A 13233-nucleotide genomic window follows, 5' to 3' on the forward strand; every position below is an offset into this window, starting at 1 on the left:
GAAAGCAACCTGGCCTAACATCCTGTGCCATCCATTCATGGTCACCTGCTTTTCCTCAATATTGTAATCATACATTTTGTACAGGCAGGTTTTTTCCATCTAGGTCTAGAATCGGATTTTCTTTTCAAAATCATGAAAGATGGCTGTTTGTTCATATGCATTATTTGAGACAAAGCATTTACTTGCTGTCAAAACTTTCTTAGTAAATAGCAGAATATATGTTTTGTTTCTCCTATTGGTTTTAGAACACCAGCGAGAATCATTAGGCAGTTACTAAAGAATTTTGGTTTTTCACATTCACTAGGTGCGAAAGGTTGATGCTCCAAAGGATCAGATGGACAAAGAGTGGGACGAATTTCAGAAGGCAATGCGACAAGTCAACACAGTGAGTAGTGGAATCTCTTTATCGCTTCTAAATACAGTACATAATTGGAAAAACAACCATTTCATGCAGCTTGGCAGAGTGAGTGACATACTGTATTTGACGACTGCTTGTCACAATGCAGTGTGCAGTTAAACACACTTTACAGCTGAGCGAAAGGTCCCTGCATTTTACACTCAAGGAAAAGTTAAGTGGAAAGAGCTTTTGATGACAAACCTGTCTAATTAAATACACTAGGCTGGATTTAAGTGAGATAGCAGGCACACCTTGACAGTTTCCCATCTGCAGGCAATGGACCATATTCCTAGCTGCTGCTTCAGAAACATTTAATTTTAAAATCTGAAAATTACCTCTCTCTCTAAACACTTTAATCCCTGTACAAGCTATAAGAGTGTTTGTTTTGTGGTGAATTTAAACTTGACAAACACCCCTAAAGTAGGGAATGTTTTAGAGGAATTTACACAGACCACATCCTGATTGGCCCCAGTTTTTCAATATTCTAATGCCTTACTTCTTAGGGTTGCAGGAAACCTTGTATCAGAGTCCGATTTTACACCTTCCCGATGTACACTGTACAGACATTGTGATAGATACCTGGTATTCTCATTTGCTGCCTTTAATGTTTTTAAACCTTTGAATTGAAAATAATTGATTATAAATAACTGCTAAGAAAACTGGTGCTGAACAATTTATCATTACTCGTTAAAGCAGTACTATAGATAAAGTAAACTTTCATACAAAAACCAATAGTGGATACATTTGGTTATTAACCATTCAAACAATTCTTCAGCATAGGAAGGAATCTTCTCAGTTATGCGTGGACCATTGGTTGCATAGCCTCTCCCAGACATTCAGATTTGAGAAAGTATATGCTGAAAAAAATAACAGGTTAGAAATACATTGGGATCAAGTGGGTATTTTAATACTTCTAACAGGCTTATTGTACATAATTGGTAAATACCACATGTTGATGTATATGTTCTGTTGCATCTTAGCCTTTCGATGGATGTATTTGGTTTTATATTCTGTTTCAAAACAATATTTAATATTGAACTAAAAAATTCAAAAGAAGGAGCTAGACTAGTTAGGGATTTGGTGTAGCATTTTGTTCTGTCCTTTTCACTGAACTTCAGCCCAAGTCACAAAGACTTTTCCTGTGTGTCCCATTAACATACCTCTTGGAGGAGGGAAGATCTACATAGGATTGTGACTTTGTTACAACATACTTTAATCTCTTGCTTTTAGTTTCCAGTACTGCTCTTTTACTGGAAAGAAAGATTGAATGGGGCTGAACTTATTCACAGCTTTTCTGGTTTAGGTTTCAGAAGCAATAGTGGCAGAAGAGGATGAGGAGGGACGTTTGGATCGTCAGATTGGAGAAATTGATGAGCAGATGTAAGTAGATGGGTCTTTCTCAAACTTTGCTTTCTGATTTCCCCCCTTCCCCCCACCCACCCCTGAGAATGGGTAGACATTTCATCTGTAACCTATCATGGCAATACTTTTAAATATTCACTGATCAAAGTGTTTGAATTTTAAAAACAGTTGGTTTCCTGACAGTAAAACCTTTTAAATAAAATGATTGATTTGGGTGGTAGCATTATACCGGTGTTTACTAAGACAGACTGCACTGAGAGCTCTGAGAACAGTAGGTAAGGGCAGAGCCACCCAGTAAACTACAGGAAGAGATCAAATTTCATTAAACCCTTTGAACAAGGTTCACTTTTTCCCATGCTCCATCTGTGGATTCTGCATCATGTAGAACTCCGGTGAACTGACTATATTTGAGAACCAAACTCTTAAACAATGTTTAGTAGACTGAACAAAAAAATTAGGAACATAATTTTCATATGGAGATTCATGTCTTAATTCTTGGTGACTAACCGGACCCTTGCTTCTCATGACAATTATTTGAAAATGTCTGCTGAATGATAAACCTTATCAGGTGAACCCTCACTAGCTGCAGTGTTCCACTGAAACAGTTGGACACAACTAGTTTAAGCTTCAGCAGGATCGATGAATACAACTTAGTTTGACATTTTTATGGTCCTGTAAATCAGTCACTTTGTGTTACATTTACAATTCATGACAAAGCTATTGATGGAAAGGAAAGGACTAGTTTCCAGTTGGATGATTTTTTTTTCGATGAGTGAAAAACTAGCAGCCATCTTTAAGTGAAAAGGAGATGTTCATACTGAAGCAATAGTTAACCAGTGTGGCAGATTTAGCAGCTACTTAAATGGTATTAATGATAATATCCAAGTCAAGTTGCTTTTGGGACTAAAGATACGACTTCAACAGTGATCTTGTAATTCTGGAGAGAGCTTTGACTAAGAGCCTGAAGGTGTTTAAACAGTCCCTTTTACCATCACCATTTAAAATCTCATGATTACGTTGGACCAAATTCAGGAATTTGTAGGTAGCTGCAAAGGTTGTTGCTATTGATAATTTATTTTGTCTGAAGTAGAAGTCCATGTGGCCAGACTTTTAGCTTCATGTTCTATTTAGAACAGCATATTTGAATGCAGGCAATGTTCAAATAGCCCATGAAGCTTTTTGGAAGCTGTTGTATTTTCTAGAGAAACTCTTTAAATGGAGTAGATCCTCAGTGTTAGGTGGAAGTGTCTCCTGTGAAGCACCTTAGACATTTTGTGTTCAATTCCTAAAGCCTGTCTGTGAGTGCGTGTTCCAGTGCGCTTTCAAAATTGGTAATACAACTGAGTGTTGAGAAATGGCCATTGTGGTTCATTCCTCAGCATCAATCCAAAATGGCCTGGTAAAGCTGGTGAAATCCAGTTTTGGGAGTGTAAGGTCAACTGCCTTTTAAAACTGATTGTATTCTAGATCAAATGAAGTATCACAAAGTGCAGGTATGCTTTGAAAGTAACTCTCTAAACATGACAGTATGGTGTTCCATGCTTGCCTCCGTGATTAGGATCCAGCTTTAAGCTCTTTTCTCTGTATTGAATCTGCAGGACTAATAGGAGTGAGAAGAAGTAAAAAACATATTGAAATCAAGTAAGCAGATACAATTTAGTATTTGAAGGAACAGATCCTGTTCACTAGTAAGAGTTATCATTTTTACATAGTTATCAGTGTCAAACTGCACTTTAAAGCAAATGCAAAATCTGACGACCAAACACAAGTTCAGAGGCTTACTGTAGCACACATTCTTTAAATGGTGAAGTGCCAGGGCTACAACACCTTGCCAGGCTTCCATTTAAAAGTACTACTTCTGTGTGTCCTAACAGATAGCAATAAAAATCCATGTGCGCCCTTTTCCACCTCAGGTGAAATAACATCTTAGACAAAAATTGAAAAGACTGGTTTGAGCTTTTTTCCTTCTCTACAGAATTTGACCGAGTGGTTTCATATCTTTGATATTTTTGAATCAAATTATCACAGGATTGTGATTTGATCTGTTGTTGCTTTTGACATCTTTGTAAGAAAAGCTATGACCAAGGCACTCTACTTCTTCAGTCTGCTTCCATAGGACTACAGCAAAATGTTAGATAATCATATGGGTCTATTGTGAAAGGCTTATTTGAATTTTAACGTTTGTATGTCTTTCATGTTTTTTGACAGGAGAAGCACTCCCAGTATTGTGGGAAAATCTGTTTTTTTTTAATTTGGCAAAGGCCATAAATGTTAACTAAATGTTTTTACCTTTTTACAGTGAATGTTACCGCCGTGTTGAGCTGCTGCGTAACCGCCAGGATGTAATGAAAGATAAATTTAAGGAAGCCATGAGATTAAGAGCAATCCAGGAGAAAGAGGATGAGGCTATTGGTAGTGAAGATGAAGGAGAATTGCAGGATTTGCTGTCTCAAGATTGGAGAGTGAAAGGGGCTTTGTTGTAGCATTTCAGTGGCATGCTCAATATTCTATTGATCTGTGGTATTACTACTTTTTATCAGAAGTTTTTGTTAAAATATTTATTTTTAAGAAGGATCTTGCAGGTACTAATGAGGTTAACTGTAAAAAGTGTCTGAATCTCTGTAGGTCTAAAATGGAATATTATTTTGTGTAAAGGTTGTACATTGTAAATGTTTTACAAGTTTGAATATAACTTTCCTATTAAAATTATTATTGTAATTTCCTACTAAAATGAGCAAGTAATTTTATAGTCAATATAGACTTCTGGGAGTGTAACACAAACTAAGTCAGAGCTATGAGTTGTCCTGTGCTGTAGTTCTTACCAACCAAGATGACAGTGTATAGTGTCCTTTCAGATAGGAAACTCTGCTTTGTCCAGGATGTTTTAGAAATTGCTAGTAAAATACAGTGTCAGTCGTCCAAGGCAGGATCTGTTAGTTTTACTCTTTGATATGTAAATGACCTAAGAATCCAGAAACATTGAGTAACAGATTGTGGACAAATTGTAATACTCTGATCTCCTGCCATGCTACAGTGGCCGTGCATGTTGCAGAAGATTGTGCTGAACTCAATCTGTTTTCATTAATGCGATTACGGACTGGAACATGCCTGAAAACTCTTGAGCAGAGGGATGAAATGGGTAAGCAACTTGGAGCACTGCACTGGAAGCCTAGTTGGCACTGGAAGAATAACTTCAAAATAAACCTGATTTATTTTAGTTGTAAATATTGGAAGCTTTCAAGGGAGCCTTGGAATTCTGTTTTCTTTCAAGTGTGCAAATGGGTAAATAACATTTTAAAGTTAAGAACCAGAGAACAGGACAAAATTGAGTTAACACAAAAGGGGAGCAAGGAATTTACTGAAATTCCGTATGTCCTGGCTAAATTAGAGACAGATTCTATTTTTTAAGAATCATATGCTCTTTTGAGCTTTGCAAGCCCTAAAAGCCCTCAAATGTACTGAGCTAGCAGGAACTTCTGAAAATCTGAATGGACTTTTCTGTTTGGTCCCGAGAAGTAGAGTTGTGGAAAGTCTGCTTATTTTTTTAACCTCCAGTTTTGTAAAAGGTTTGTGTTTGGGGTTATATTACAAGGTAGGTTTGGAGAGGAAGTAAAAAAGGAATAGTGAATAAATTTACCACACAATTAATTTAAGCCAGTCTGGGCACAGGTTATATCTACTGCTCACCAGAGTGTTTCTTTCAGGGAAAAACTGTTCTTGCTCACTCAAGGTAGGTGTCACTTTTGTAGCATCTTTTACAATGAACATTCTGTGTGAGAACTGTTTCTCTTGATTCTCTTGACCCTACTTTACTTCTGCTACTTTACATATTCCCAATATTCCAGCTATGTGATTATAATAAAGTTGTGAAAAGTAAAATTCATACAATCCTTAACAGAACAGAGGATCACTGTATTCTGACCACATATACTGGTCTGCATTCGTGATATTTTTTGCTCAATAAGTACAAAAAACAAGCACAACCAATACTTTAAAAAAAATTTTCAAGTCTAACTTTGCAACTAATCTCTCATGGGTAATATCCAGAAATTTGGCAAGAATGGTTTCCATGTGTCACTGACTTATAAACAGAAACATTCAAAAACTATATTAGAACAAATCTTGAACAGATTGGCAAGTTACTAATTTAATTGGCGAAGAATAAACATGGCAGTGTATTAATACTTTGAATTTCAGTATTACTGGATGCATATCATAGTGCAATGAGTGAAATAGTGAGAGTAGCTCCCCTCTTGTTTAGGAATGAAAGTTCCTGCTCAGAAAGATGGAGGCAATGGGAATATTTGTTGAATGACTGGCAGCCTTGCTATTTTCTGTAAGTACAGTTTCCTTCATTTTCCATAAATTCTGGACAGTGTCTGATGTACAGTTTTTTCCCACTGCATACTCTTTCCACCCCACTAGTCCCACCGCCCCACTAGTCCACCAAGGAGAGCTGGACAGACTCTTAACTCTGATATTATCTCACCCACCTTGTCTCTATTATCTTTTATTGAACCAACTTCTGTTTGGTGAGAGACACAAGCTTTTGAGTTTACAAAGAGCTCTTCTTTAGGTCTGGGAAACCTAATCAGAGTGTCAAAGTTAAATAGAAGGTGGAACAGATTGTTTAGCATAAATAGTTAACACACATTTCAAGGGACCATTGAAAGGTTAACTATTTATGCTAAATAATCTGTTCCACCTCATACTTGACTGTGATACTCTAAGGGCTGGTCAGCACTACAGTTAGGTTGACATAAGGTGCCTTGCGTTGACCTAACGCTAAGTGTTTACTACACTAAAATGTAGCTCCCACTGGTGTAACTTGCCCACTACATCAATTTAGGCCTTGTCTACACACTACTCCAGCTATGTGGATAAAGTAGCTGAAGATGACGTAGCTTAGGTCAACTTACTGGGGTGTACACCGTACTGCATTGACGGGAGACACTCGCCTGTCGACTTAATTTTGTTCTGGTGGAGAACCAGAGTTAACTGGAGAGTGCTCTGTGGTCGATGTAGTGGGTCTTCACTAGACCCGCTAAATCAACCCCTGCTGCACCGATTGCAGCAGCATCAATCCCCAGTAAGTGTATTGATATGGCATGAATAACCGCACCTCCATGAGAGGGGTAGAGCTTACGGCAATGTAGTTAAGTTGATGCAGTCTCAGTGTAGTCACTGCGTTGCTTACATCAACTTGCTGCCTTTCAGTAGCTGTGCCACAATGACCCACAGTGACAGTTAAATCGGTGCAAGGGCTCCTGGTGAGGACGTGCACCACCAACCCAAGAAGAGTAGTGTGGACGTGCAAACGTGATTTAATTACTGCAGTGGCTGTACTCCAACATAATTTAGGTTGACTTGACTTCACTCTCCCGAACCTGAAGAAGAGCTCTGTGTAGCTCAAAAGCCTGTCTCTCTCACCAACAGAAGTTGGTTCAATAAAAGATATTACCTCCTCTCTGTAATATCCTGGGACCAACATGGGTACAACACTGCATAATTCTAATACTTGGCAGAAGTAGGCTGAAGCCAACACACCAGTTTCTTGTGTTTAGACAACCAGAAACTTATGTATGTCCTGTTTAGCGCTCTCAGTGGGGGGTCTAGTATGTTTCCAAGGACTGATTTGATTAAGGGCCTGTCTTGTCATTGGTCTTAATGTTCTGATCAGAGAAAGTGGAACAGACATGGCTGATTCTAAGGACAGCCTGCATAGAGCAACATGGATGTACACTTCATTTTTATAACTGAAATTATATTGCATGTCTAACTTTATAATTTTGTGGGCTTCAGTTCTCTTCATTTTTTGTGCATGTTTGAAGAATATTTCTTTTTTACTGTATGTACAAGGAATGGGGAAGGGAAATGAGCATTAAAAATACAGCTGGCAAAGTCTCTATCATCTTCGTGATTGTTTAATTGGGGGAAGCTCGAGAGTCAGTATTTACCTTTGGAATCAGAATACTACTGCATCTTAATGCAATCTTTTTAATTCTTTTAGAATAGACCTACTTTCCTATCCTTGTTAGCTGTCAGAACTAGAACAGATTTGTGCACTTAGACCAAGTACATTAACTAAACAAATTGTCGTCTTTTGGGTATTATGAATGCTTGGCAAGCATGTCCAGTGAGCCAAAGGACTGTCCTAACTAATCCCTCTTTGTTTCTTGGAGGAAATTCATGCAACATTAAGTAACCGATAATGAACCAATCAATAGCATCATGCATATTGCTGAGAAACTGAAATTACTGCTGCATTTGACAGCATTGAGTCCTATTGATAGTCCCTTTAAGAATGAAAATGGGCCAGTATGTCTTTTTCTTGAAAGGACAGTCTCTTAAGAGCTCCATCATTCATAGAAACAATTGCCCCAGAAGACACAATTTTCAAGGAGAATAATGGGACAAGAGAAGTTGTCCAGTACTTCAGCTCTTACTCAGGAAGCTTCTAGAAAAGGTCTGTTGTGGTGATGTTAACAGTGACCTCTAGAACTGGAATTTTTATCTATTAGTGTGCCAGCAAGGCAGGACTCAAACCTCCTTTTTAGCAGAGCCTAGTATCAGAAGTGGCCTTGCACAAACAGGAACTTAAAATCAGCCACACTGAACAATTTATCATTACTCGTTAAAGCAGTACTATAGATAAAGTAAACTTTCATACAAAAACCAATAGTGGATACATTGGGTTATTAACCATTCAAACAATTACCACTTCAAGGCCACTTGTGCAAGAAAACATGCTATTCAACTTCTAAGACAAGTTCGTTAGTTTTTAAATTAGTCTGGATTTCAAACTTCAGGCTTCTCACGTTTGTAGCTTGAATGGGTAACTCTTGCTTTGTAGTCTCAAAAGAAGAGGGGAGATTTTCAAAGGTGCTGATTGGAGTCCCACTGAAAGTCAATTAGAGAAGTGTGTCTAGCACCCCAGGGTGTCTCAAAACATCTACAGGGAGGTTTTCAAACAAGGCAAACTTACAGATGTTTGGGAGTGAAAAATGAGCACAGTGCTATCTTCAGAATTAGGAAGACTCATCTTGGTGAGTTTGTCTCAACTTCTCCCATTTTCATAGGCAGGAGGAGGCCGTGGGTAGCTGTCACAAGCCAGTCTACATAGCAAGAGTTGGCAATTTTGACACAAAAAACTTCCTTAATTTAAATACGGGCACTGACTGAAACCTACCCAAAAACACAGGAGCCTGGGCATCAACCTGCCCACCACAAATAAAAGGCCTGTGCTGTCCATGCCCAAATTTGAAGGTTGTCATTCCAGGTCTATTTGGTATTTCTAACTGGATGCTGAGACCAGTAAGCTCCTTCCTGCTTGCTGAGCTACAACAAAAGCTACCAAAAAGCAGCCCTAAATTACTTTCACTGTACTTGAGTATTGTGCCTTTTGAGACCTAGCATCATGAGTCATGCTCTAGCTGACAGCCTTTGCGATTCAGAGCTGAAAAATGCTCTGTAGAAGCTATGCATTAATACACAGGGCACGGCCCAGTGGGGGATTTCTTTTAACAAGTCACGGGATGGGGTGCAGAAGCTGACGCCAACAGCGGGTGGTCTGTTCCCGTGAACATTCTTTGCGCCCATGAACGTATGCACAGCAGAAAGAGGCGAGTTGGCCCCGCATAGTTCCGTTTAGCGAGGGAACGAACCTCCACTGCTGCTTGACCTAATTTAGACGACTTATAATGACAGTATTTTGGTAAACGGAACCTGCAGGATTAGTGCAGCCTAGAGTGTTTTACCAAAAAAAAAATCCAAACGTTGGCAATGTAAATTATTTCTCTGTGTCAACGCCCCACCAGCCACATCCCTTGCCCACAAGTGCATTCACCTCATTAAAGCAGATTTCAGTGCACCTTTTGCAAGGCTCTTGTGTCCATGGTTTTATATTGCTGCATCTGACCAGTTTGCCTTTCTCTGTGTGTGTTTGTGAGGGGATGGGCTCCCCTTCTCCCACTTGCGGTTTGCTGCCCCCCCCCCACCTTTTGTGTGATGTCATCACTCCCACACTATTTTGTCTGGCCTAAACTGTAAACTCTGTGGGGCAGCTCTCAGGGCTTTCTTTGCCAGCAAAGCACCATACACGCTGATGCTGTCTCGATAACATCCCTAGGCTAATTTGTCTGGTCACGCCATTGCCTTGGCTGAAATCAAGCCTCACGTGCCTCTTTTGGTTACTGCAACAGCTTGCCTCTGGGCCCGCCCCAAGGCCCAGCATGCTGGACTGTGCGTGCTGCTGCTCGCTTTGCGTTACCCATGCACAAGTGTGACCACATAACCCTTCCTTTGCAGACAATTGCACTAGCTTCGACTTCATTTTCAACGGCTAGCCAGAATTTCTCCTCGTTTTGAAAAACCTGCCAGGATCGGTCCCCTGCTTTTCACCAACTCAGCCCGTCTCCTCTCCAGCCACGCTCCCCACAGCGCCCACCACTGGTTTCGCACAGCCCACTGTGGAGAGCGCCTGCCCTTTGGAACAGACTCCCTGTAGCTTTCCACTTTGTCAAACCTGCTCTTGGTTTTAAGCTCGCTTGTGAGCCCTTGCTTAGGCTGCTTTATTTCTCATTCTAGTCCCCCCACTCGTCTGTAAGTGTCTTTGTTAAGGTGCTTGGGAAGAGTTTGTATGAAGACCGTCATACAAATGCAAATGCCTGATGGCTCATACCTAGTATTACAACTGACAGCAAGACAGTCCTCGCCCACTCAGCATTTAACACTGCCGCTATGTACTTATAGGCACTAATACCATGCTGGAGGTCAGGAGAAATGTCAGTGGCACTTGAAAAAACAAGAACTTGGAGGTCATTTCCAGTAAAGAAACTACAACTTGCCTTATTTAAAGCATAAAATTAGTTACAATAAGTCTTAACGTAACAAACATTTTATCAGGGACTTCAACATGTACCTACAGGTTTGAAAGCATAGCTGTGGCTAGCTCCACTAAGGCAGCACCTTGATACCTTTTCAAGGCACTGAGTCAGAAACATGCATCTTATGGGCCTGCCCTTGCAACGCTAACCGCCTTCAGGAAGAGTCCTTGCCTGAGCTAGGGGTTCTGGGATTCTTCAGCTGAGTTGGATATAGACTGGTTCATATTACTTGCATGCGCTGCAAAACCACAGCGTCACCAAGGGTATTACAACGTATGAAAAGGTTGCAAATGCCCTACAGGAGAGGTGGCCAGCGTGCAGCCCACAAAGTTAGCCAATGCTCCTGGTTACTCCTATCTTTAATATAAAGGCATAGCCCATCATGGAGGCTACAGGTGTCAGTTTGCAGCACTCCATCAGATCCAAACAGGACACTGGACGAGTCAAGGACCTTTGCATGACGCAATCAGTAGTTTCTATGGGCCAAGCCTCCGTATGAAAGACGAGGTTAACTACATATTTTTGATTGACTATGGCCCTTGGATTGCTGGCATAGTTCCAATGCAGTCCTTGGGTGGATAAAGTTTGGGCATCTCTGCCCCCCAAAGCAATGTGCAGTGTTGTAAGCAATAGAGGCATGAAACCAACAAAGGCCATTCAGACTCAGTACCTGGCTGTGTTTGCTTTTCTTCCCTGGCTGATCAAAAATCAATCCTGGTCTTAAATGAGAAATAGGGGTGGGGAGTGGTTCTTTAAATCTCATTATTATGGGCCAAATTCTGCCACCTCCAGTCCTTCTGAGTAGTAATTTACCCCACTCGAAGACCGATAAAATCCACACGGGATTAGTCGCCAAGTAAAACACTACCCAATATAACCTGTGACAGAGCTTGGTCCCATGTAGTCATGTCTGTAAATGCTTTAAAAAATCAGCCACCAGGATCGTCTAGTGGCCTGTTTGATGTTGCTGATACTGCAGTTTGTTATGCTGCTACCGAAAGAGCACTGGGGCCTTACATGTGATGAGATTAACCCTTTAATCCTTGATGCAAACAAGCCATTTGTCTATGAGATTATTTTGAGAAGCCATTTCTAAACGAGACAATTGTCAACCTGATTACCAAAGAACGCATTTAGAGCAACACAAAAGTTGTATGCAAAAAGCTACCATGTGGTTTTAAAGCAGGAAAAAAATTTATTTATAAAAAAGTCTTCTTTAATTTACCGCCAAGTCTATCGTTGAATACAGTGAGTTAGAACACTAACAGCCCATGCTCTTATACAGACTAGGCAAAGCATGAACATCAACAAAAATTAACTCCCCCAAAATTTGCTCGACAGTATGAGCCACAACAGTGTTAAAGTGGAACAGTAATGAAAGCAACACAAGAGTTAGGAAGCACAGTTGCTTAAAGAGTAAAAGTAGTATTTATTTTGATGTCTCAGAATAATAAGAAAGTTAGAAATGGCAGAAATTCCACTGTAGATTAGTCCATAGAAATCATTGTCTCATGGGGCTTTGGAAAAGTCCTGTCTGGTGGCTAATGTACTAGGGCAAGATGAGATACATTACAGAGCCCCCAGGCCAGTAACTTCTGAAGACAGCCTAAAATGTAGGAACAAAAATGAGGAGAAAAAGAAAAAAAAGAAAAAAAAATCTTCTCACCATTAAAAAAATTACACTTGAGTACAACCAGCATAGAAGAGCATTTCAATGCAGGCAAGTTTTCTCACATTCTTTTACTTCAGTTATTAAAACAGTTACAATAGTCCAGAACAATTTTACAGCAGTTTTCTAGAGCTGTTAAATATCTGAGGTACCATGACATTTGTTCCAGTTTTTCCTTCATTATATACAAACAGCCCCCCCCACTTTTGATAAGTGAAAACTGTAACAACGACAGTTCTACAAATGGTTACAGCGACAAAACTTAGCGCAAAGGTACGAAGGTGGAGAAAAGCCTATAAAATACAGAAATGACAAAGAATACTGAAATAGTACTTAGCCCTATACAATAACAACACACTTTTAAATACCATGGTTTAAAAAGTATTGCATTTGCATTCTGTGTTTTTAGTTTATATTAAAATGCACTGAATACAGTTCAATTCGTTAAAGCTTTGTGTCCAAGGAGTGCAAAGTGGATGAACATGGCAGGCTAATGGGATTTTGAATTTTGAAGTTGTGAGGAAAACAATATTGCGTTACTTAGCCAGTGCTATGCAACATAACTTAAAAATAAGGTGAATGGACAAACAGGAAATGCCATTAAAAACTAGTTCCAACAGCTAGCAACCAGCTAGTACATCTCCCAGCTACTTTCAGTTTGCTTGCAACTATTTTTCCTTTCTGAGTAAACTTGCTTACTGGCTGGCATCCAATCAATGTGACAACCTTCCAACAACATTTGCTATGAAATAGCTTGTACGTGTATTTAATTTTTAAATGCCTGTTTTCTAATGATAACTTACACTGTGAAATGAGTTGCCAAGCTTTTAAACTGGAATGTATTTAGGATTTGTACAATAACCTTAGTAAACCTTAGCCAATGCATGTTGGCCAAGGCGGCCATGTGACCCTGCTCCCTT

The 13233-nt window shown here is 39.7% G+C and overlaps 2 protein-coding genes across 15 annotated transcripts in view; one reads left to right on the top strand and one right to left on the bottom strand.

Annotated features, from left to right (window-relative positions):
- The window catches only part of ZNF830 (zinc finger protein 830), a 31458-nt gene extending 23795 nt beyond the window's left edge, over positions 1-7663 (top strand). The window contains exons 8-10 of the mRNA XM_073332637.2: positions 305-385; positions 1701-1777; positions 4059-7663. Of these exons, the coding sequence (XP_073188738.1) occupies positions 305-385; positions 1701-1777; positions 4059-4242 (342 nt within the window). The 3' untranslated portion in view covers positions 4243-7663. The remainder of the gene's footprint in view (positions 1-304; positions 386-1700; positions 1778-4058) is intronic.
- Positions 392-13233, bottom strand: part of LOC140907213 (poly(rC)-binding protein 3) — a 712448-nt gene continuing 699606 nt past the window's right edge. For 11 of the 14 annotated variants that reach the window (XM_073332625.2, XM_073332629.2, XM_073332614.2 and 8 more), the window contains one exon: positions 12257-13233. This exon is cut by the window's right edge and continues 1845 nt beyond it. Coding sequence is in view for 3 of the 14 variants with exons in the window: in XM_073332633.2 (XP_073188734.1) it covers positions 1194-1254 (61 nt within the window). In the remaining 11 variants the exon portion in view is untranslated. The other 3 variants (XM_073332635.2, XM_073332633.2, XM_073332634.2) reach the window with 2 other exon arrangements.

The sequence above is a fragment of the Lepidochelys kempii genome, chromosome 2, assembly GCF_965140285.1.
Source record: "Lepidochelys kempii isolate rLepKem1 chromosome 2, rLepKem1.hap1, whole genome shotgun sequence".
Lineage (NCBI taxonomy): Eukaryota > Metazoa > Chordata > Testudines > Cheloniidae > Lepidochelys > Lepidochelys kempii.